At 45.3% G+C, this 26,237-nt stretch overlaps 1 protein-coding gene across 2 annotated transcripts in view; it reads right to left on the bottom strand.

Annotated features, from left to right (window-relative positions):
• The window catches only part of COL5A1 (collagen type V alpha 1 chain), a 183,415-nt gene that overhangs the window by 134,777 nt on the left and 22,401 nt on the right, over positions 1-26,237 (bottom strand). For both annotated transcript variants that reach the window (XM_077922414.1, XM_028715816.2), the window contains exons 2-4: positions 9,949-10,116; positions 7,287-7,500; positions 5,939-6,101 (exon numbers count right to left, since the gene is read on the bottom strand). In XM_077922414.1, coding sequence (XP_077778540.1) covers positions 5,939-6,101; positions 7,287-7,500; positions 9,949-10,116 — 545 coding nt within the window. The remainder of the gene's footprint in view (positions 1-5,938; positions 6,102-7,286; positions 7,501-9,948; positions 10,117-26,237) is intronic.

Here is a 26,237-nt window from a genome sequence, read left to right as displayed (position 1 = left end):
GGGATGGCTACTGACTTGGGTGGCTTTACTGAAGGACTGAACAAATTTGTGGAGGATAAGGCTATCAATGTCTACTAGCCACGATGACTACAATCTGCTTCCACAATTGGAAGTAGCAATGCTTCTGAATACTAGTTGCTGGAAAACAAAGGAGGGGAAGGGAAGCATCCTGCACTCGGATGCTGCTCATTTTAACCCACCTCACAGGGTTGTTGTGGGGATTAAATGGGGAAATGGAGCTCCTTGGGAAAGGGTGGGAAATAAATGTAATGAATAAATAAATCTGGTCAGCCACCACGAGGACAGGGTGCTGGATTACATGGGCTACTACCAACCTGATCCAGCAAAAAGGCTCTTTTTATGTTCTTGTGGAACCTCCAAGGCCAAAAGCAGTCTATCCATAATCCTAGATTCTGTGTGGTATTTGGCAGCTGTGAGGACAGAATGCTGCCCTAGATGGGCCATTGGCCTGATCCAGCATACTGTTCTCATGTTCTTTGGGGCATGTGGACAAACACAGATGTGGCTTCCCTAAATCTACTGAGACTGTGTGTGTGTGTGTGTGTGTGTGTGTGTGTAAAAGCCAGACATTGACATTGAAATCACCCATGCAAGGTGTGAACTCCACCGCTGAGATAGAACAACCCCTTCCTGACTCCGACAGCTTAGACTTTTCAGTTATCTGCTCGCAGTGTGTAATGCGGAGATGAGGCTTCAAGAGCATTTTATGATCTCTCTTAATGAGCTCAGAGCGTCTCTCCTAGACTGGTTCAGGCTGAGCGATCCCATTCAGTCTGATAATGACACATTAATCTGACAGGCGGATGAGTCCAAATAATCCCTGCTATAAACCCATTAAACTATGACAGATGGCAAAAAGGGTGGTGCATTGGGTGAGAATAGAAGCTTGTGAACAGGGACAATGAAATGGGGGATTATTGACTTTAGCCATAATTGTGGGTTTTATAAAGTCAACCATCTCCTCCCTCCCTTGATATAATATCTGAAGAATTGGCAGAATTGCAGCTGGGAGATGGGGTGTGGGCAGATAGAGGATTTCAACAAGACACACCCAGCACATGGCAACCGAGAAAAAGAAAATTCCTTGCTAGGGATCATTAGAAAAGGGATCCAAAAATAAAAACAACTGTGATTTCTGCATTGCAGGGGGTTGGACTAGATGACCATTGGGATCCCTTCCAACTCTACAGTTCTGTAATTCTATGGTCTCAGAAGTCCACTTACCTTTCATAGTCAGATGTCATTGCAGCCTGACCATGCCCACATCTGCAAGCTGGGAAGGTTGTCTAGGTGGATTTGCCTGCCCAAAGATTGGCCAATTGCAGGCAAGTGTGAGGTGGAATTCCCCATGGGGGCAGACCCAACCAACCAATAAATGCCACTTGGGTCTGCACCCGGGGGGATAAATTGAGGCCTGACCAGGCCTCCTTCCCACTTCACCATAAACAGTTCTCCCACCCTCCCTTCACTTTTTCGTAAGTTTCTTTCTGCAGACTAGACTTTGCTATGGCACTGTTGGCCGCCATATTCAGGGCCAGGTAGGAATATTTCCACTTGGCAAATTGGCACCAGCCATTGGGTTTCCACCTAACTCGTAGCAACAGAACCCCCAGGTGTCCCTGCTTTCCAGGGAACAGTCCAAGATTTACAGAAACCATCATAGCTTCTGATTTGATCCCGGAATATCCTTTTCCTTAGGATGTCCCTATTTTCATCAGAGAAATGTTGAAGGGCATTGAGTTATGCAATCTCTGAGCCAAGGAGATAGGTAACTATACAACCTTTAGAAGACATCTGAAGGCAGCCGTGTACAGGGAAGCTTTTAAATGTTTAATGTTTTATTATGTTTTTATATACATTGGAAGCTGCCCAGAATGGCTAGGGCAACACAGTCAGATAGGCAGATAAATAAAATTCCTATTCTTATTCTTATTATTTAGGACAAATGCAGCAATTGTCACAACTTTGTGAGGTTAGGCACTGGGTAAGCCTAGTCTTGGTTCGAGGGGAGGTTGTAGCCTCTGCCTGCCCCTCCTTGTTTAAGGGTACCCTGGTAAAGGGATCCAGGAAGAGCTGCTTCTATCCGAACGCCCAGGTGGGAGCCAGGGCCATAGCACTCCTTCCAACGGGGACCCCTCAGATGTACCCCTATTTGATGTTCCTCATTAGGGCTCCCTCTAGTGGTAGTTCACCCTTAGATGCTCTCCCAGCAGAGGGGTTGGAGGAGATGGCTCCACCCTGTGCCTAAGCCAAACTATTCACATCTGTAATCAATAAAGTTGTGGCCTAATTTGAACCCAATCTACAGTGGTACCTCGGTTTAAGAACAGCCCTGTTTACGAACTACTAGGTTTATGAGCTCCACAAAACTGGAAGTAGTGTCCCAGTTTGCAAACTTTACCTCGGTCTAAGAACAGAATCCGAACGGTGGAAGAGCACCGGCGGTGGGAGGCCTCATTAGGGAAAGCGCACCTCGGTTTAAGAACACTTTCGGTTTAAGAACGGACTTCCGGAACAAATTAAGTTCGTAAACCGAGGTACGACTGTATATATTTTCTGTCTTGTCTGGTTATTTCATAATGAGGGAAACAACGAAGTCACAGGGCCTTGGCTTGCAAGGTGGTGGACTCTCCCTCCTTGGGGGTTTTTAAGCAGGGGTCAATGGCCATCTGTCAGGGATTCTTTAGCTGGGATTCCTGAGTTGCAGGAGGCTGAACTAGATGTGACCCTTGCAGTCCCTTCCAACTCCCCAGTCCTATGATTCTAAAATAACCGTATTTACGCAAATCTAATGAGCCATCAAAATCTAATGCGGACCTCCATTTTCGAAACCTTGAAACTGAAAAAAAGTATTTGCTGGTGAATGCAAATGCACCATCAAATCTAATGCACACCCTATTTTTGACGTGATTTGGCCAAGATACATTCGAGTAAATACCGTAATAAATATATTATACAAAGCTAGATAAGGGCAACCAAAGTGGTCTATAATCGTAAAAGCATAAGATGAGCCCCCATTCTCTATTGAGATCAGAGATGCCAAGTTCTGCTCAACGTTGGGGGGGGGGGGCGGTGAGACCCACCACCACCGCTGTGAGGCCCACCGAGGCTTGCCACCACTGCAAGGCCTGGTCAGGCCTGCTGCCACCACAGCGAGGCCCTGTGAGGCCTACTGTTGTCACAGGCCCGGTAAGGCCTGCCACTCCTGTGTCCAGCAAGGCCCACTGCTGCTGCTACGAGGCCTGGCCCCTCAAGATTGTGGGGGCTCAGCCCCATTCCAACAGATTATGGTGGGGCTGAAGACACCTCAGACCTACAGAGTTGGTGCCTTTGATGTCAGAAAAAAAACAATTGGAAAACTCTCTTCTCTCCATCAAGCCATTAGCGACAGGGTGGACAGATGAAGTTTTTATGACAGCCCAATGGACACAGAGCTTATTAACGCTATTATTATGACCCCTCCTGTCAAGCCAAAAGTTTGGCTGCTTATTTTAGTACTGGCCTGTCTGACAAAGCCCTCAGACAAAGGCTTCAGGAACTGTCATCTTAAAGCTATCCTGACACTAACAGGAAGGGGCCTATGGAGAACAGCAGGGGCTCCATTGGTAGAGCATCTGCTTTGCGAGCAGAAAGCCCCAGGTTCAGTCCTTTGCAACATCTCCCGTTAGGACTGAGAAAAGACTGGAACCCTGGCGAGTCCCTACCAGTCAGTCAGTTTGATGCTGTCCTTCCTTCAGAACTGCAAGAGATAGGAACTTTTTAGGGTTCAGTGGCGGAGCATCTTCTTAGCATGCAGGTATGAGGTTCGGCCCTTACTATCTTTCAAGTGGGGCTGGGGATCCTGGAAAGCCCCTGCCAGTCAGGTTCAATAATATTGCACCATCAATGGTCTGACCCAACAGAAGGCAACTTCCTGTGTTCCTATGTAAACCCTGAAAGGGTGAGCTAATGAGCTAAGGAGCACCGATCAGCAGAGAAAGTAGGTGGCAGCTTGAGAGCTACCAACAGATTTTTGTTGTTGTTGAATCCTCATTCTAGGTGACATTTGGAATTACCAGCAAGGAAGAATTTCTATTTCAAGTCCATTTCAGAAACTCCCTTGACTTACTCTTGCAAGTTATTGGTAGACCTGTTTCATATCTGGACTTCACCACTCTGGGGCTTAATATTAATGGACAAATGCAAACATGTCCTAGAAAGTCAATCAAGCCACTACTGTTCAATCAACCTGGCACAGTTCTGTAATATATGCAACACTGATAGTACATGGTTATAGACCTCTGAGGACATCTGGCAACTGAAATGACTTGCAAGTTAAATGCAATTAAATGGACATTTGGTGCTTTTGCAGGGTGGGGGTGGCATGGTTGAATACTGATTGCTGCTTCTTGTATAAATATGTGAAAATAATGAAATATTGGTTGTAGGGAACCTCCATGCTCTCCCAGCTACACCAGCATGAAGACCTGGCAGGGCTTTTGTTTCATTGTGAACACACATTGACCAAAATAATGATAATGAATGAGTAGATGCTTGCAAGGTAGTTTCTGGGTGGTGGTGGGTGAAGCAATAAAATGTATATCTTAAAAAAGTGAGGAGGAGGAAAGGAAGGGGGGGGGGAGAGAAGGAAAATATAGGTGTCTGGTTGATACTTAAGACCAGCCAGTTTGCAGGGAATAAGTCTAGCTTTTGGGACAGTGATGAAATCTGCCGCCTGGTGTCTGAATCAGCTGCCAAAACCAACCTTGGCTATTCAGCTACATGGTCATAAGCATAAAAATGGTCCAATTTGGAGGATCCTGTTACAATATGATGGAAATCAGCACCAAAATACATTATCCTTTAATGGAATCTGCTTCCTCATTAGTCAGCTCAGCCAAAAGGTATGTTATTTTATTTTAAAAACAGCCACCATTATGGAACAAGTCTGCAACCATTCATGGTTAGAAACATTCCAGATTTGTTTAGGGTATCTATGTGTCCTGCTGAAATGATGTTGTTTTTGTTTATTGCTTTATAAAAAGAATGGCTTCTAAGTGCTCTACACACATGAAATTAGTTATAAAAATCATACATAATTAAATACTCCATAAAACAGTTCCATCAGGTCCTTACAGATCTTGCCCTACAATAATTCACAACAAGGAACTTTCTGTCACTGATATGCATGGTGAATGACAGCCTCTGGAAAAATACAAACCCTTCCGCTCTGCCTGTTCTTGCTCTTATCAAGGCATCCTGGGTACAGCTATATTGGAGCTTCTTAGAGGCTTGTGGGAGAAAGCTCCATGTGATGAGCTACAGTGCACCATTACTGACAATTAAGGATCATACCTTCCACTGATGGTGTTTCCTGCTTGGCAGGGGGTTGGACTCGATGGCCCTTGTGGTCTCTTCCAACTCTATGATTCTATGATTCTATGATTCACTGGACAGATCCACATGGAATGCTTGCTTTCGTACACAACACACACCTTTTTGCTAATCACATGTGCTGGAAAACACAGATACCTGATACTCTAGATAACTATCCCTCCATCAGTAGTGTCCCCTTAGGTGGGGTGGTCTGGAGCTGCCCCCCCCCAACACAGGGGTTGTTATAGTTAACCTGGACAGGGCTAGGAAAATGCATTTCTGAATCATAAGCATCCTTCCAGATTTTGGTACCTCTCTCCCTCCTCATCCATTTTTCCTCTCATGCCATGTATTTTACAATGTGTGCCTGAGTGCAGGGACTGTTGTGTTCTAACCATTTGTAATGTAAGCCACTCTGAAATAAAAAAAAACCCAATATTGGTGACCCCTCAATTTCTGATCTGGAACATTCTTCTCCAACAGAAAGAAAGCACCTTCAATATTTCAACAACCTGAAATGCCATTCTGGCTTCTCAGTAGCTCTTTTCTCTCTCACGCTTACCTCAAATACTTCTTCATCCAAGATCCTTGTTCCAAACACAATAATGCCATTGACATCGATGATGGGATGGTCACTCCGGTCCAAAAACTTTGTAACCTTCTTTTTACAATCCAATATCAAGGTAACGTTCTTCTTGTGGACACTGATAGCTATCCGATGCCACCTGGGAAATAAGAAGCCCCACCGGAACGTTAAATGGAGACTCCGAATCTTATGAAGAGCCTGTTTCTCCAGGAGGACAACCTGTCAGAATGCCCACAGTCAATAAAAGACAAATTAATAGAGGACAAGGCTATCAATGGATAGAAGCTATGATGGAGGCTATGCTCTGCCTCCATGGACTGAGACAATAATGCTTCTGAATGCCAGTTGCTGGAAAATGCAGAAGGGGAGAGTGCTCCTTTGTTCAGGTCCTTCTTAAGAACGGAAGAAGAGCCTGCTGCATCAGGCCAATGGCCCATCTAGTCTAGCATCCTGTCCTCACAGTGGCCAACCAGATGCCCTCAATAGGAAACCTGCAAGCAGTTACCACAAGGGCACTCTCCCCTCCTGTGGTCTCCAGAAACTGATATTTGGAAGCATGGCTGCCTCCAGCTGTGTAGGTAGAGCACAGATGTCACAACTAGTAGCCATTTACAGCCTCATCCTCCATGAATTTGTCCAGTTCTGTTTTAAAGCTAGGTGATGTCTATTACCCCTTCCGGTGGCAGTGAGTTGCACAATTTAACTACATGCAGCATGAAGAATGGCTTTCTTTTATCTGTCCTGAATCTTCCAGCACTCAGCTTCATTGGATGCCCACAAATTCCAGCGTTATAAGAGAGGGAGAGACACTTTTCTCTCTCTGCTTTCTCCATGCCATGCATCATTTTATAAACCTCTATCGTGTCTGCTCTTCATCACCTTTTCTCTAAGCTTAAAAGCCACAAGCGCTGCAGCCCCACAAATGCCGCAGCCTTTCTTCATAGGGAAGTCGCTCCATCCTCTTTTCTGAACCTTCTTCAACTCTACAATATCCTGGAGGCATCTCCGTGGTCATGGTTGGAGGCAATAATGCTTCTGAATAATACCAGTTGCTGAAAACCAGAGGAGGGGTGAATGCTCTTGTGCTCAGATCCTGCTTGTGGGTTTCATCCACAAGGTTGGCCACTATAAGGACAGGATGATGGACTAGAAGGGTAAATGGCCTGATCCAGCGGGCTATTCTTAGGTACTTATTTGCTGCATTTGTTTTGGTTCAGGACATGGGATGAAGAAATGACCCCTGGCTACGTCCTCTCCCATTTCTGTTTTATTAGAAATCTTTGACACCCCTCTGTCTCACCCACCTGTTCCAAGCCAGACTTACTTGCCATCTGAGAGGTTGATGCCCCGGAAGAGAGGGTAGTCCTCAGGGCCTGGTTTCCCTGTGTGGTCCTCGTATAGGAATACGGGAGACCTCCCAATCTCCACACCAATCTGCTGTATGCCTTGCTCATTGTAGATAGACACCAAGAAGGACTGGCCCCCTTTCTTTGCTTTTACAGTGGTTAGGATCGAGAAGTCTTCAGGGAATGGAGAGGCTGGCATTGGAAAAGGGGGGCGGGAGAGAGAGTGGTTAATTCCCTGCAATGGAAGCATAACCCCCAAACCACAATATTGTAAGATTGGTGACAAAGGCCTCTTGCTTAGGTGGCCTTTTCAAAAAGGAAATGGGAATGGGACCAAATATCATAGAATGACAGAATTGTAGAGTTGGACCCAAAGCAATGAGTTCAAAATGTGCAGAGAAGGCAGTGTTCCTTGGGGGAAAGCTGTAATTCAGTGGTGGAGCACCTGCTTTGCATGCAGAAGGTCCTAGGTTCCATTCCCAGTAGCAGAAGCATGTAGGGCTGGGAGAGATCCCTGCCAGAAACCTTGGGAAGTCACTAGCTGTCAATGATAACAGTACAGTGGTACCTTGGGTTAAGTACTTAATTCGTTCCGGAGGTCCGTACTTAACCTGAAACTGTTCTTAACCTGAAGCACCACTTTAGCTAATGGGGCCTCCTATTGCTGCTATGCCGCTGGAGCACGATTTCTGTTCTCATCCTGAAGCAAAGTTCTTAACCCGAGGTAATATTTCGGTGTTAGCGGATTTTGTAACCTGAAGCATATGTAACCTGAAGCATATGTAACCCGAGGTACCACTGTACAGTGGTACCTCTGGTTAAGAACTTAATTCATTCCTAAGGTCCGTTCTTAACCTGAAACCGTTCTTAACCTGAGGTACCACTTTAGCTAATAGGGCCTCCCGCTGCCACTGCACAATTTCTGTTCTCATCCTGGGGCAAAGCTCTTAACCTGAGGTACTACTTCCAGGTTAGCGGAGTCTGTATCCCGAAGTGTTTGTAACCCAAGGTGTTTGTCACCTGAGGTACCACTGTACTGAGCTACATGGAGCCATGTTCTGACTCAGCAGAAAGCAACTGCCTACATTGTATTTAATCCAGCTATTCATTCCAAACTACAAGGACCAGAACATTTTTTTAATGTCTGTGTGTGTGTGGGGGGGACCATAGCTCTCTGGAAGAGCACATACTCTGCATGCAGAAGGCCCCAGGTTCAATAGCAGGTAAGCCTCCAGGTAAGGCTTGGGGAAGACTCCCTCTCTGAGACCCTTGAGAGCCGCTGCCAGCCAGTGTAGACAGTGCTGAGCTATTTGGACCAATCTGCTAGCTTGATAGAAGGCAGCTTCCTATGTTCCTAGTTATTTCAGTCCTTTATTCCGAACCATGAGGACTAAAATCTTTATTTATTTTTAGAGAAAGGGTCATAACCTCAGTGGTAGAGCACCTGTCTGGAATATGGAAAATGGTTAGCAGTCAGTATAGACAACTGAACTGGGAAGCCCAATGGCTTGACTTGGTGTGGCAGATTCTGGTGGCCCTATTTAATTCAGCCCATGCTTCAGAACTATGAAGACTAGAATATTATGATGTCCCTCAACTCTTCTGAGTTTTTGCATATTTTGGGGCAGAGCTTTGCAAAGCAGATTGACAACAATTGGGTGACCACCCGTCAGGGATTCTTTAACTGTGAGTCCTGCCTTGCAGGGGGTTGGACTAGACGACCTGTTGGAGGCTCTTCCAAGTCTACAATTCCATGATTCCATGAAGTCAAGCCCTGTGTACGAAACCCCTCAATAAGCCAAAGGGCCTTGTTTAGACCTTGGATGTGTCGGTTGGCCAGCTGCCTAGGACTTTCTGAAACCGTTCATCCCTTTTCTTCTTTAATAACACACATCATCCCAATAACTAGATGTTACTCTAGCTCACAAGCAAGCAAATGATGGGATGCTAAAAGAAAGACAACAGAAGTAATTGCAGAGCATCTCCAAGGGAAATGGAGGTTGGGGGATTTGAATATCAAGGGTGTCGAGATGGGGAGATGAAGACAAAGCCACAGAGCTCTTTCTACCCAAGTGCCCTCTGCCTCATAGCATATTTTGAGATAATTAGAAGGTTTTGTTCTCCTAAGCTGGTAGTTTTAGGGTCTTTGCATCCTGTTGCATTAGCCACTGCCAGCGTGGCAAAACATGGGGAGTGGGAAAACACTTAGGGCGTTTTGTTTTGAAGAATTGCAACACTAACTCACAGAGAGAAGCCACCGAGACAGTTTTTACACATGTATCTTAAAGGCTTTCAAATTCCCCAAATTTAAAAGTAACAATGGATTAAAAACCTCTCAGCTTCCTAGAGTTCTATTTGATAATAAAACAGCTTCCTCAGGCTCCTTTTTAAATTAGACCTTTTTCTCAGAACCATGAGGACTGGAATCTTGTTTTCTTTCTTTTTTAAAGGGAAGCTGTAGCTTAGTGGCAGAGCATTTGCTGTGCATGCAGAAGGTCCGGGGTTCAATTCTCAATGTCATCTCCAGGTAGGGCAAGGAATGCCTTCTCTCTGAAACTTTGGAGAGCTGCTTCTGGTCAGAGTAGGTAGATGGATGCACGGTCTAACTGTGTATAACCTCAGAATAAAAACAGGCCTTACCAGGGTAGAGCTGCCTAGTTGGGGCACTCAGCTGTGCGTCCTTGGTCACACGGTATGCCACATCTGCGCCTTTCGAAGACCTCCTGCTTGTGCAGAAACCTGTTGTTTTCGATATGCCATCGGGTAAGTTGTGAAAATCTAATACCTTCAAGAGATCTGCAGGTTCAGCTGTAAGGGGGAGAAAAGAAGAAGCACCGGGATTAAAAGGTGAAAAGAGATTGCCATTTGGTTATTCCCCACGACCACATGCATGAAACAGAACAGCAACAAAAGCATCAAATAATTTATTTCCAAGGAAAAGAGAGAAAGGGTTGTATCCAAATAGGTTTTATCCAAATAAGAGTAGACCCATTGAAATTAAATGGACCTAAGTTAGCCATGCCCATCTGTTTCAGTTCCTCTGCTTTGAGTAGAACCAGCATTATGAACATAAGAAGAGCCCTCCTGGATCATCTAGTGCAGCATCCAGTTCTCACAATGGCCATGCAGATGCCCCAATGGGAAACCCTCAAACAGGACCCAAGCGCAAGCTAGTGGCCATCAATAGCCCTCTTCTCTATGAATTGGCCCAGTCCTTTTTAAAGCCATCCAATTTGGTGGCCATCACTGTCTCCCCGGGGAACAAGTTCCATAGTTTAACTCTGCACTGTGTGAAGATGGACTTGCTTTTGTGTGTCCTGAATCTTCCAACGTTCGGCTTCATTGGATGTACATGATTTCTAGTGTTACGAGAGAGGGAGAAAAATGTTTCTCTGTCCACTTTCTCAAGGCGGTGCATCATTTTACAAATCTCTATCATGTCACCTCTTATTCTCCTTTTGGATACAACCCAAATCTAATGATCAGGTGAAATTTCAGAAGCAAGGTAAACGGGGCTAACTCAATATAGCGAAGTGACTTCTTTATTTTGGCTGAGGAAAATAAATTCTCCTTCTCGCTGACACTTTTCCTCAGGAACCTCAATATATTGTAAGCTTTCCCTGGCCTTTAAATGCATTAAATATCCCAAACCCCAGTTGTTTCCATTCAACAGAAGAACAGTGTCCCCTCTTTTCAGCGACTTATTATATTCCCTATATAGTTTTCTGTAACAGTTTTCTTTTTTAAAAAGTGTTTAAAACAAAAACTACCCCCCAAATTACAAACAAAAATTTGCATTTCTCTTTCTTTCTTTCTTTCTTTCTTTCTTTCTTTCTTTCTTTCTTTCTTTTCTTCAAATGTATCCATTTCTGCCAAACCCTGGGCTAATTAATCTATGGCCTTTTAAACGGTGGGTACGGGAGGAATTGTTTTGTTTGTAACTATGTTATATATTCTTCTGTTTTTATATTTTAAACTGCCCAGTGTTCCTTAGATCAGTGTTTCCCAACCTTGGGCCTCCAGCTGTTTTTGAACTACAATTCCCATCATCCCTGACCACTGGTCTTGCTAGCTAGGGATGATGGGAGTTGTAGTCCAAAAACAGCTGGAGGCCCAAGGTTGGGAAACACTGCCTTAGATGAAGGATGGTATACAAATTAAATATAAATAAACAATGTTAAAAAACCCCACCCAAAGCGCTTTACAAAAAGAATACACAACCAATGTAACATGTCAGCGTAAACAACAATACCACTGATCTAGGGAAGAAGATTTAAGTGCCCATGCAGAGTTTTGTTTCTGAGATTGTAAAAAAAAAGAGTGTCTGAGATTAAAAGAACGCCCCCCACCCCCCGACTTCCACTGTCACTACAAAATTCATCTTGCAACGTGCCATGGGGAAAGTCAAAGGTGAGATTGTTGCAAGGATGCCCAACTGGCCAGCATTATGGCCTGCTTGACTTTGATGGCTCAAAATAACAATACTCCCAGCAGATGGAAAGCTCATTTTCCCTACAGAGAGAGTGGTTTCTACAAGGTCCTGAAAGGGACTCCTCTCCTGAGCCAGAGGATGGCATGAAGGATGTGCCTTCCAGCCAGGAGAACCCAACTAACACATTTGAAGTTCTCGCCTGAGGAAGTAACCCTGAACCAACTATGAGTCCTCCACCATGCTCTGCCAGGTGTGTAGGTTGTGGGTGGTTAACACCATCACCCCAGTAAGTGCGACTGTGCAGCAGTTGTGAAAATTACAGATTCCGTGTTTGGGATCAATGGGAAAAGAACAAAATCTGGTAATCTATGGTGTGGACAATATACTGATACATCGTCCAAAACCAGTTTAAAGTCCATATGGTGATATCGGTTTCATATTTTTTGACCTGGCAATACATCACAAATTATTATGTGTGTGTGCACCCTCTAAGCAAAAATCACAATGTGGGAAAAACCGTGAAGGCAGGCAATGCTTCTCTTGATTCCTGCAGCCCCTGTTTACTCTGCGGGCTCCTGCAGGGGGCAGCAAATCACAAGAGCAGGCACTGGCACAAACCACGAAGCAGTAAAAACCATGAAGCCAGCCAATGCCTCTACATAGCTCCATCCTTATTTCAGACCTCATGATAGATCAGTATATCACGATGTTTAACTGGTGATATAACACTAGGTTGAAACCCAGGCATCGCCCAGCCCTAGTTGCAACATTCGGCACTTTTTAGTTTTGAAAACAGGCAAGGAAGAGGCAGGACGATAGAAGATTATAAAATGATGCATGGCATGGAGAAAAGCTTTTCTCCCTCTCACATAACACTAGAACTTGTGGACATCCAGTGAAGCTGAATACTGGAGGATTAAAGACAAAGAAAAGAAAGAACGTATTCGAACAGCACATAGTCGAACTATGGAACTGCCTTCTGCAGGAGACAGTGATGGCCACCAACTTGGATGACTTTAAAAGAGTATTAGAATAATTCATGGAGGAAAGGACACCAGTGCTTCTGAATACCAGTTGCTGGAAATGGTAGGTGGAGATAATTTGCTCTTCTGCTCGAATCCTACTTGCAGGTTTCCAACAGGCACCTGGTTGGCCACTGTAAGAACAGGGTGCTAGACTGGATGGACCAATGGTCTGATCCATTAGGCTCTTCTTATGTGCTTAAGTCTCAATGGGACTCAGGAACAGGCTTCCATAATATTCAGACCCCCCCCTGCCTCTTTCCTCTAGGTTTACTCTGTGGCCTGCTAACACAAGAAGGCGCATGAATTTTCATTGCCAGAGGGAAAATGACTAAAATATGATTTGGCTAATCACTAGCTGTAATATGCCTGAGGAAAAGACAAGAACAAAGGAAGGAAGAAGTGGGTATCTTGTTGGAAGTCTGCCATGGCGCATGCCTCTGCTCAACCGCCGATCAAAAGCAACTTTCCTTTTCTATGGATGCCACATGGCTTCCCTCTTAATGCCACCCTTGAAGATGGCACCTGCCTAATGCAAAGGCTCGTAGGGTGTGATAAAACAGGCTGTGCCAGGGCAGGCTTTACGTGAGGCACTGCACATGGGGCTGCCTTTTGGCTCCATTCAGGAGCTGCATCCAGCACAGAATGTGGCAGCTAGGCTCTTAACCAGGAGAGCTTGCCAGGAGCATATTAATGACGGTGAAGGAGCAGCTGCGTTGGCTGCCAATTTGCTACTGAGCCAAGTTCAGGGTGCTTGCTCTGACATATATAGCCCCACTGAAATTAACAGGTGGTGACTAATTTGGATCCATTAATGTCACTGGGTCTACTCTGAGTAGAACTTAGTTGGATATAAATATTAAAAATCTGGTGGATCATCTGCTCCCATAGACACCTGCTGAGGTGGTAGATTTGTGCAGAGAAACCCCCTTATCCATGCAGCATTTACTGAGCATTTGGGACACAGCCACACAGGAGGGTCTTCTTGATGCTGGTGCCCCAGTGGTGGAATGCCACTGGCATTAGAGTGGCACCGGCCTGGATAGGTTTTCATAAGAACATAAGCAGAGACTACTGGATCAGGCCACTGGTCCAACTAGCCATAAGAAGAGCCTGCAGGATCAGGCCAGACGCCCATCTAGTCCAGCATCCTCTTCTCACAGTGGTCAACTTGTGGGAAACTTGTGAACAGGATTTGAGCGCTTGAGCACTCTCCCCTCCTGTTCTTTCTAGCAATTGGTATTATTTATTATTATTATTATTATTATTATTATTATTATTATTCCCTGCCCATCTGGCTGGGTTTCCCTACATTAACACATTAAAAACTTGCCTAAACAGGGCTGCCTTCAGATGTCTTCTAAGAGTCAGATACTTGTTTATTTCCGTGACATCTGATGGGAGGGCGTTCCACAGGGAGGGTGCCACTACTGAGAAGGCCCTCTGCCTGGTTCCCTGTAACCTCACTTCTCACAGTGAGGGAATCGCCAGAAGGCCCTCGGAGCTGGACCACAGTGTCTGGTCTGAATGATGGGGGTGGAGACGCTCCTTCAGGTATACTGGACCGAGGCTGTTTAGGGCTGTAAAGGTCAACACCAGCACTTTGAATTGTGCTCGGAAACGTACTGGGATCAAATGTAGGTTTTTCAGGTCTTGGCGGCCACTCCCAGTCACCAGTCTAGCTGCCACATTTTGGATTAGTTGTAGTTTCAGCGTCACCTCCAAAGGTAGCCCCACGTAGAGCACATTGCAGTAGTCCAAGTAGGAGATAACGAGAGCATGCACCACTCTGGTAAGACAGTCTGTGGGCAGGTAGGGTCTCAGCTTGTGTACCAGATGGAGCTGGTAGATACCTGCTCTGGACACAGAACTGACCTGCGCCTCCATGGACAGCTGTGAGTCCAAAATGACTTCCAGGCTGCGCACCTGGTCCTTCAGGGGCACAGTTGCCCCATTCAGGACCAGGGAGTCCTCCACCCCCACCCACCCCCTGTCCCCCAAAAACAGTACTTCTGTCTTGTCAGGATTCAGCCTCAATCTGTTAGCCGCCATCCATCCTTCAACCACCTTCAGGCACTCACACAGGACATTCACCGCCTTCACTGGTTCTGATTTAAAAGAGATACTGATGAACACCCAGCCCAAACCCCCTAATGATCTCTCCCAGCGGCTTCATATACATGTTAAAAAGCATAGGGGAGAAGACAGAACCCTGAGGCACCCCACAAGTGAGAGCCCAGGGGACTGAACACCACTTTCTGAACATGGCCCAGGAGGAAGGAGCGGAACCTAATATAACAGTGCCCCCAGCTCCCAGCCCCTCTAGACGGTCCAGAAGGATGTCGTGGTCGATGGTAACAAAGGCCGCTGAGATATCCAGCAGAACTAGGAAGCAGCTTTCACCTTTGTCCCTCGCCCGCCGGAGATCATTGACCAGCATGACCAAGGCAGTTTCAGTCCCATGGTGAGGCCTGAATCCCTATTGGAAGGGATCCAAATGGTCTGCATTCTCCAGGCGTGCTTGGAGTTGTTCCGCAACCACCCGCTCAATCACCTTGCCCCAAAATGGAAGATTTGAGACTGAGCGATAGTTGGCCATATTGGCAGGGTCCAAATATTTTTTTTAAGAAGTGGTTTAATAACCACCTCTTTCAGCGTGTCTGGGAAGGCTCCCTCACAGAGAGAAGCATTCACCACCCCGCAGAGCCCATTGCCCAGCCCTTCCCGGTTTGCTTTTATCAGCCAGGATGGGCAAGGATCAAGGAGACAGGTGGGTTTCACTCGTCCAAGCAGCTTGTCCACATCCTCAGAGGTAACAGATTGGAAATGATCCCACACAACTTGACTAGACAGGACTCTAGCACTCTCCTGCCCCCACCCTACTCCCACGGTGGAGTCTACCTCTTTCTGAATCTGAGCGACTTTATCTGCAAAAATCATTGCAGGAGATCTTGGGGTCCTCACCAGGCCCCGATGATGCAGGTGGTTTCTCTAAATTGTGAACCACCTGAAAGAGACTTGTGCTGCTGTTTTCTGCAGATGCAATAGAGGTGGTGAAGAAGGTCCTCTTTGCTGTCACTATCACCACTTGGTAGGCTCAATGTTGAGCTCTAACCTGTGTCCGTTCAGATTCAGAATGAGTTTTCCACCACCAGCACTCTAGCCATCTCAGCAATTGTTTTATCGCCCTGAGCTCCGGGTATTCAGGAGCACAGCTGCTTTCAACCACGGAGGCAGAGCACAGCTGGCATGGCTAATAGCCATTGATAGCCCTCTCCTCCTCCATGAATTTGTCCAATCCTCTTTTAAAGCCAACCAAGTTGGTGGCTATCCTGCGGGTGCAAATTCCATACTTTAACTGTGTGCTGCATGAAGAAGGGATTTCTTTTTATCAGTCCTGAATCTTCCAACTAGAATCTATGCTTGACAGGGCCTTTTTCAGGGCAGCCCCAAGTGCCTAAATTACAGAACATAAGGAAATAGAAAGGGCCTGCTAGCCTAGTCCAGTATCCTGTCCTTACAATGGCCAACCAGATTCTCCAATGGGAATGCCATAAGCAGGACCCAAGCACAAGAGCACCCCTCCTCTCCCTCTAACAACTGCTATTGAACTGGTATGGCAGCTTCCCTCCTCATAATGCCAGCTCATAACATGTGACAGAGCTCAACCTGGCTGCATTCACACAAGGCATCTAGCAGAGCCTCTCCCTCAACCTGGCGATTTCCAGGCAGATATACTGGCTGGAGCTAATGTACGTTATAGTCCATTCAACCATTGGCTAGAACCAGCTGTGGAGGAGGAATGTGCACTTCTATTCCAAGTGTGTGTGTGTGTTTAAGCATGGCTCTCAACCAGCCCAAACAAACCACAGGCTAGAATTTCAATATCAAAACCTGGCACAATGCACCACAGATTTTGCAAAGGCATCTCTGCCCCAAAAACTCCCTCGCTGTTCTGGTATAGCAAGCCATCACTTGCCAGCACAGCTGAAGCCAAGATCTCCTGTGGAATCAAATCCCCTTTTCAGCTATTTGCCCAGTTAAACCAAGTTCAGCTCAGCAGGTTGTAAAAGGAAGGTGGAAGCATGCCACTCCTGTGTTCATGACAGCCAGAGCCATGTAGTGCTCAGAGTGTAGGGACTGCAAGACCAGGGTTCAAATTCACATTCAGCCATAGAACCATAGAACTGCAGAGTTGGAAGGGATGCTGAAGTCTTCTAGTCCAACCCCCTTGCAATGCAGGAATATCAACTAAAGCATCCATGACAGATGGCCATCCCAACCTCTGCTTCAAAGCTTCCAATGAAGGCGAGTCCACCACCTTCCAAGGGAGTCTGGATTTGCAGGCAGAAATAAATGGCACCCACCAACACTACTCAGTCACTTCAAAAGTAAGCGCCACAAAAATCCTGAACCCTGCCCATGAGAATTTCACTGCATTTTTTCTCTCCCCATTGATAACATTTGAAGGCAGCATTTTTTATCAATTGGTGGAGCGTTTGAAGCCCCACGTTGGGCAAAAGGTCCCTGCATTGCTGGGGGTTGGACTAGATGACTCTTATGGTCCCTTCCAGCGCTGCAATTCTGTGAAAGAGGCTTCGGTGAAAGAGGAAAAGCCCAGGATAAATTTTTGACACAGAACTAACCTATTACCCATTGTATTGCCTTCTGGCAAACCGGCGTCTTAGCAGCCAGGCATTGAGCCCATAGGAATCTGTTTGCTATTTAGCTAAACTGTGCAAAATTTGGATTAAATGAATAAAATTCCAGGCATGTCATGGAAATTAACCACATAGGCATGGTTTATTCTAATTTAGCTGGCAGTTAGGACCTGCAACCCCCAACAATCAAGTAGTCATCTTTGCAACCATGAGAGCTAGCTACTTGAGTTTTGTTTTAAATAGAAACAGGATATTTTTCAGGAAGCTAAGGTTTTTCCTACAGCTATGTCTAGTTCCATTTCATGGAGCTTCCCCTTTTTATCAACAGTGGAGCAGACTAGCTGGTGGACAAGGGGTTGGACTACCCTCGGGGTCCCTTTCAACTCTACAATTCTATGATTCTATCCATAATTCCATTGTCTTCCATTTCTGCATTGATCTGCAAATTATTTCTTTAACAAATACGGGAAACACATATTTGAAAGCATTTCGCACCTCCCCCCAAAACATTTTAATATGTGTTCTTTCATATATTCAGTTTGGTGCACAGAAGAATTACTGTCTGTGCCCTTAATCCGAGAGGTGCAAATTGGGTAACTTTGTATCTGTGTTTCATGAACAAGGAATTCAATGGATATTACTCCAATCCAGCAATCACAATTATGGAATGTGGCAGGGGCTGTCTTTCCAAGGTAAAATGTCAAGATGTCTTCAGATTAAATAAATCTCAAGCAATTGGGTGTGTTTTTTTAAGTGTTTCCTGTTTTTTCTTTTTGGAATATTGGCTAATTCATTAATTCAGTTAATTCATTAAATCTGGATATGGAGTTTCCCTTTCAAAAAAAAAAAACAAAAACAAACTTTGATTTTAAGCTGATACAGAAAGTTTGCCACAGTTGGTGACGTGTTAGAAAATGTTCTCTCTCTCTCTCTCTCTCTGGCTCTTTGTCATTTATGTTTTCTGGTTTGAAAAATAATGCAACCTTTTTATTAAAAAATAAATAGCAGGCCCACTAATCAGGAGGCACCATTTTCGTTAAGGCAGTTTCCGATATCCTACAAGAAATGGAGTAATAAAACACTGACTAAGGTTGTCAATCAGGGTCTGTCGATGGCAGCTCCATGGTGTAATCCAAGCTTCTCCTGTGTCCTCCACAATCCTTATGCTCAGCAGGGCAGAATGTCTTTACTAGGACCACTTCCAGGCTGTCGCCACAAAGATTGGGCCCATTGCTGTTGTGTGATGGTATAGAACTACAGAATTGTACAGCTGGAGGGATCCCCCTAAGGCCATCTAGTCCAGCTCTCCGCAATGCAGCAATCACAGCTAAAGAATCCCTGATAGATGGCCATCCAACCTCTGTTCATTGGATGTCCACTGAATGAGGGAGTAAATATTTCCTACAACCACAAGGTCTCATTTCTGGTCTGTCACTGTCAGATCAGACCCCATGAGAATAGATTTAAGGGGGGGGGTTTTTTGCCCCAGCATGCATCACTTTACACTTGTTTGCAATGAATTGCACTTGCTGTATTACTGCTCATTCATTCAGCTTCCAGACGTTTTTGCCAAGTGGGATAGCTCAGTTGGTAGAGCATGAAATGCTGAATCTCAGGTTTGTGGGTTTGAGCCCCACTTTGGGTGAAAGGTTCCTGCATTGTAGGGGTTTGAACTAGATCATCTTCACGGTCCCTTCCATCTCTGTGATTCTGTGAAATGTCTTTTTAATTTAGTTGTGCCTTGGGGTTATCAATGTGATGATATAAAACCAATAAATAAATATAAACAAATGTAAGCGAGTTCACTGGCAACCAGCTCAGGCAGCGCTCTCTGGATTTTGTGCAAATGCTCTGTTGCAAGGTTTAGGGGTGGGGAGGAGAGAGGTTTAGTGTCGCATGGAGTGGCTGAGAGAGACCAACCATTGCTTGCTTAGTCATTCTGGGAAAACTGCCACATTCCACAGCACAAAAATGCTCCATTGCTAAGGAGGAGATGGGGGACTTTCTACAAGAATTTCACCTTTGGAATGGCCTCATAACCACGATTGCAAAGGCCCCCCCCTCCAAATTCCTCAACTGCCTGCCTGCTTCGTTCCACTCAGCTACAACAAGAACTGAGCATTATATGCTAAGAAGATGCTGCAATACAGAAGGCTGAAAAATTGTAATCAGAATGGCTGAGATAGATAGGGAGGTAGATAAAATAGGGAAATATGTGGGGATATAGATAGGACATTGAGAGGGAGAGGGAGAGGGAGAGGGAGATCCATTGTTAGCCATACTCAGAGTCGGGGAGCAGTGAATTTGTCAATTTCCATTTCCATTTCTCCCCATTTCTCATTTTTTTCAGTCCAGTTCTCTGCATTTCAACACCAATTTGATAATATTATTTTTTTAAAAGCCTCATGAGAATTCATAAAACAATTAAGAATACATCTGTCCATAGTAGTTAGCTGATTTCCAATTTTAACTTTCTTTATGTGTGTGTTTTTATTGCATGGTTTAAATAGAGTTGTTGTTAAACCACTCTGATTGATTGATTGATTGATTGATTGATTTACAGAGGTGCATTTTGCTGCAGATTTCTCCAAGGACATTTTAAAAATGCAATTTCCTCTAATATACACATAATTGCAAAGCAAGATTGCCTAAAATAGCACACCTGAGTCCTGTCAGGGAAAAATGTGGGGTTTAAATAAATAAATAAATAAATAAATGGTTATAGATTTAGGGTAAACCCTGGAAATTAATAAATTCTAGGTTTGTGATTGCTTGGGTTGGGAAGGGAGAAATATAAACTGCAGAGGAATTCCTGGGTAAATTGGCCAAGCCAGGGTCATTAAGGCAACAATAGAGGCCCTTTGAGGGCCCATTGTGGGTGGTTGCCAATGCAAGAGACCTCTCCACCCACCCCCCACCCACCCCCACCCCGCTCTCAGATATGAACAGAGACAGGAGTTTGAAAGGTTACCAAAGTGATGGGGAGTGTTTGAGGGGACAGGGAAAAGTTTTTCTGGGAAGAAGAATGGGAGGAAAGAGCTGAGATCCATCTTGGAGGGAGGCAGCCTAAAGGTTGCCTTCAGTGCAGCCTCTGGAAATGTGTATACAGTAACATCTGGACTTCCCCCATGCAAACTGAAGGTGTAAACAGGTGAATAAACCATAGTTCTCAAAGCATGACAGTCTCCACCGTGTCTTCCATTCTCCAAAGGAGAATGGACCCTGGGTATGTGCCTGGGACCTCATAGGCTCTTGCCACCACTCAGGATAGAGAGAGGGGCAGGCACCCAGCTTTTGTAACACTGGAGTCAGTCGTGGGATCTGTGTTTCCTGGAGAGAGGGCTAGGAGTGATGTGTGCCTGAAGTTGAAAATGGATGAGCAGTCCATGCTAATCCAGGAACAGTGCCAGGAGCGGGAAATGGAGGGGTACAGGCAGCGAAGTGTTATTTTCGGTAACATATGCATTTTTATGAACACTTTACATAAGGATATGCAGTTTTGTACTCATTACTGGGGCAGGGGTTGTTTTGCTGTTCTATTGATTTACTTATTATCCTGCATTTTATTCTGTGAACCACCCTGAGATCTTATGATAAAGGGAAGTATATAAATCGAATGAATGAATGAATGAATGAAGAATTGCACTGCAAAACTCGGAGGCAGGCAAATTTCAAAGCATGGTTAATTTTTTTAAGGGAATACACACCTAAAAATAATTTTTCATGTGGATTGTTAAAACATCACCACAACCAAAAAGAAACCCTGAAGGTTTAATTCAGAAATAGGAAAAAATATGAGTGAATGTGTGCTAAAGTGATACATGTATGAGGGGAAAAAACTGATTTGCTCACTCTTACTTTAGATTTTCTTAAGAATTAGAAAAGCAGTTCAAAAAGCCATGAAAATATGTGCCAGAATAAATGTGATCGCCTTCTAGATGACATTAATATTTATGTTCCATTGTTCCCATGCTACAGCTGGGATGCCTGAAACTGTAAGGGAGAGGCTTGCACGATTTGAACCTGCCTTTCCTAGCTGGCAGCTCATATGAATTGTAGACACCATACACCCACATCATTTGCCAGTTTTTAAAAGCAATTTTCAGGCAATCAGTTACCATATAAGAAAAGCCTGCTGGATCAGGCCAATGTCCCAACTAGTTCAGCATCCTGTCCTCACAGTGGCCAACCAGATGCCACAAAGGGAAGAGCCACAAACAGGACTTAGAGTGCGGCAGCAGCAACAACATTCTCCCCTGTTGTGATTTCCAGCAACAGGTATAATTCAGAGACATTGACTGCCTTTGATTGTGGAGGTGGAACAGAGCCATTGTGGCTAGTAGCCGCTGACAGCCTTCTCCCTGTATTTGTCCAGTCCTCTCTTTATGCCATTCAAGTTGGTGGCCTTCACTGCCTCCTGTGGGAGTTCCATATTTCAACTATGCACTGTGTGAATAACTCCTTCCTCTGTCCTGAATGTTCCAACATTCAGCTTCATTGATTGCCCATGAGTTCTTGCATCATAAGAGAGGAAGAGCATCTGCATCTATGGAGTTGGTGCCCCTGATAGCATGGAGGCCTCCACCCTATGCCTATCAGATGCCTCCACGCCATGCCTATCAGATGCTGAAGGATGGATCTAGATGTTCTCAGAATCCATACAGCTATGGGCCTGTTTCCTCCACCAACATCCTATTGACTGACAATGTAGTCAGAATCAAAAGGACACAAACAAACCAGTCCACATAAGGGAAATGTTTGGCTGTAGTTATGCCTGTTGTTAGACCACCAAGGTTAAAGAAATAAGGTGAAAAGCAGACTTTAATGAAGTGTCCATCAGGACCAGGGGGCATGGAGGGGACACCTTGACTTAATTGGAAAGTTCTGTGTTGAGTGGAAAAAGGACCACCCACAGCTGCACTTTGGATGGATTCAGAGTCATTCTACGGGTGCAATAAAGATGACCTTCTACACCTTGGAAAGAGGCTAACCATAAAGACAGTTTAAATGGCTAACAATATAAAAAATACAGGGCCAGCTTGTCCTTTTGGACAGAGAATAATTTTAAATGAGATGTGTGAGGAGGATTGCAAGTTGCCCCCAAGAAAAAAATCCACAAGCCTCAACAGAATTCTTTTCCTTCCTTGGAAATGTCTAAGTCTTCAATCTTAACTCAGTATTTTGCCAGTGATATCTAACTGTGATGATCCTACCCCAAATCTAAATTTTCCTTATTTGTAACATCACTGTTAAGCTGTGTGACTATTCACTACAAGGATCAAGCAGGAAATATTTCTGTACCACCGAAACTACTCTTTTTAAAACCCAAAATCGAACTGAAAGAGTATTTCATACAGGCATAAAACTTTTGATTTCCCTTGAAATTCCTCAGCCATGTAGGAACTTAGAGAAATCGGAGAGGGCCTTGGCTCAGTGGTTAAGAACATCTGCTTTGCCATGCAGAAGGCCCCTGGTTCAGTACCCAGTGGCATCTCCAGAGAGGGCTGGGAAAGACACCCCCTGCCTGAAACACCTTGGGTTATTTGATTCAAGTCAGATAAAAGATCAGGACCACATCAGGATCATAGGATTGTAGAGCTGGAAGGAACCCTAAGAATCATCTAGTCCAGTGATGGCCAAACTTGGCCCTCCAGCTGTTTGGGGACTACAGTTCCCATCATCCCTGACCACTGGTCCTGTTAGCTAGGGATGATGGGAGTTGTAGTCCCAAAACAGCTGGAGGGCCAAATTTGGCCATTACTGATCCAGTCCAACCCCCTGCAATACAGGAAGCATAGGAAGAGCCCTGTTTGATCAGGCCAAAGTGCCCAGCATCTTGTTCTCACAGTGGCCACCCAGATGCTCCAGTGGGAAGCTCGCAAGCAGGACCTGAGCACAAGAGGAGCTCTCCCCTCATGCGTTTACCAACAACTGGTGTTCAAAAGCATTGTGGCAAGCAATGCTCCTCCATGCATTTGTCTAGGTAAGGTAAAGGGACCCCTGACCATTAGGTCCAGTCATGGCCGACTCTGGGGTTGCGGCGCTCATCTCGCTTTATTGGCTGAGGGAGCCGGCGTACAGCTTCCGGGTCATGTGGCCAGCAGGACTAAGCAGCTTCTGGCAAACCAGAGCAGCGTACGGAAACGCTGTTTCCCTTCCCGCTGGAGCAGTACCTATTTATCTACCTGCACTTTGACGTGCTTTTGAACTGCTAGGTTGGCAGGAGCAGGGACCGAGCAACGGGAGCTCACCCCATCGCAGGGATTCGAACCACCAACCTTCTGATCAGCAAGTCCTAGGCTCTGTGGTTTAACCCGCAGCGCCACCCGCATCCCCTTGCATTTGTCTAATCCTCCATTAAAGCCATCCAAGATGGTGGCAATAACTACTTTCTGCGGGAGTTCCACAGTCGAAGTATGTACTGCATCACTGCATGAAGAAGCCTTTTTAAAATTTATTTACTTCTCTTAAGTCTGGGAGCCCCCCCCCCCACTTATGCATTTCCTTTCAAGGACAGGATGTTAAATCGGATGTGCAGGCAGTCCCATGGCCCAGAGTGACTCTTCACAGGGAACTTCTGGCACCTTTTGTGTGTGAAACACAAAACTGGCTGACACCGCCAGCCTGTAGAGGGAGCTGGCAGCTGCCTCCACTGCCTAAACTGACTTTTGTAAAATCAGATGAAAAACTCAGGCTTAACAAGCAAAGCCTTTTTCCAGCTTTGCTTGCCCTCGGGTAAAAACCACCACTTTTTAGATTTCACAGATGCAGGGAGCAAAGTCAAGTGACGAAGTTCTGCCCAACAGAAAATGACTGGAAATTTTCGATTTACAATCTAGGCTGTTTTCTTACCCAATCTGTGTGCAAAATAAACTACTTGGACTCGGTGTTCTTTTGCTTCAGATGAGCATTGGACTTGTTTCCCTGGTCTAGGGTGCCAGGTTTTTAATTTAACTTGCAAAATCCACCCTTTTCTGCTACTCGCTTCAACAGTACAGGCAGCTCCACAAGCAAGGGATGGACTAAACAGTAAAATCCCATCCTGTTTCCATCACACTGCTCCATTCCATTCTGTTTTGTGCAGATTCCACACACCGCCACATCCTACCCCAAGATCGTATGAAAATTTCACATTTGAACTTTATGTGTTTTATGAACAAATGCTCATTTTCCAACACTTTTAAATGCATTTTCATTTCCAACAGAGGTTGGGGGACCATCTGTGAGGGATCCTTTAGTTATGATTCCTGCATTGCCGGGGTTGGGCTAGATGACCCCTCGGACCCCCTCCAACTCTATGAGTTCGTGATTCTTTGTTTTCATTTCCCCCCTGAAGATCAGTTTGCAAAGGCTTTTGGCCCTGAAACACAATTAATTTGGTGTGTATGTGTGTGTTATTAGGTTGTTGTTTTTATTTTGATTATTGTTGTGGTTTTTATGTTGATCTTTTATGTGAACTGCCCTGTGACCTCCAAGGGGTATAGACTGGTATATAAATTCAATAAATAATAATAATTAGTTCTTAGAACAAATTGATGTGGTTCCTGCATTGCAGGGGGTTGGACTGAATGACTCTTTAGGTCCCTTTCAAGTCTATACAGTCACACCTCGGGTTACAGACACTTCGGGTTGCATGTTTTTGGGTTGCGCACCGCTGCGAACCCGGAAGTACCGGAACAGGTTACTTCCTGGTTTTGGTGCTCGCACATGCACAGAAGTGCTAAATCACGCTTTGCACATGTGCAGAAGTGCCGAATCACAACCCGCGCATGCGCAGACGCAGCACTGCAGGTTGCAAATGTGCCTCCTGCACGGATCATGTTTACAAGCCAAGTGTCCACTGTAATTCTATGAAAATACTGATAAGGTACAAGGTTTAGCTTCCCATGAATATAAAGGTAAAGGTAAAGGTACCCCTGCCTGTACGGGCCAGTCTTGACAGACTCTAGGGTTATGCACCCCTCTCACTCAAGAGGCCGGGGGCCAGCGCTGTCCGCAGACACTTCCGGGTCACGTGGCCAGCGTGACATCGCTGCTCTGGCAAGCCAGGGCCACACACGGAAACGCCGTTTACCTTCCCGCTAGTAAGCAGTCCCTATTTATCTACTTGCACCCAGAGGTGCTTTCGAAGTGCTAGGTTGGCAAGTGCTGGGACCGAGCAACGGGAGCGCACCCCGCCGCGGGGATTCGAACCGCCGACCTTTCAATCGGCAAGCCCTAGGCGCTGAGGCTTTTACCCACAGCGCCACCCGCGTCCCCATATACAGGATTCTAAATCATTCTGAACAGATTTTTTTTTTAAAAAAAAGCCCAGTCTTATTTATCATTCTGCTTCCAATGAGGCTGACCAGAGGCTTTAAGACAGAGCTGAGGAACTTCCAGACTAACCTATGCAGTGCTTGGGATTCTCAGGGCAGACTCCACATCCCTAGGATCAGCTCTGCTCCATGCTCTCTCCTCTTGATTGCTTTTGCCTGTTTGGAATGTCTCCTCTGACTTAGGTGTGGTTGAAGCACAGTTTACTGTGCAAAATGTAACGGTCACACCTGTTGCTTTTTATACTATTGCTTCTGGCCCCGTCTACCTCTCTAAGGTAGCCCTGTACGGCAGAGTGATAAATCAATATATCGTCCAAAATCGATTTAAAGTCCATACTGTGATATTGTTCTCATAATTTTTGACCTGGCAATATATATTGTGTGTGTGTGTGTGTGTGTGTGTGTGCTATGCAAAAATCACAATGCAGGAAAAACTGTGAAGCCAGACAATGCATCTACATAGTTCCATCCTTATTTCGGATATCGTGATATATCA

This window comes from Podarcis muralis, chromosome Z (genome assembly GCF_964188315.1).
Source record: "Podarcis muralis chromosome Z, rPodMur119.hap1.1, whole genome shotgun sequence".
Lineage (NCBI taxonomy): Eukaryota > Metazoa > Chordata > Lepidosauria > Squamata > Lacertidae > Podarcis > Podarcis muralis.
Note: the sequence above shows the minus strand (reverse complement) of the source record. Positions and strands in the feature narration are given on the sequence as shown.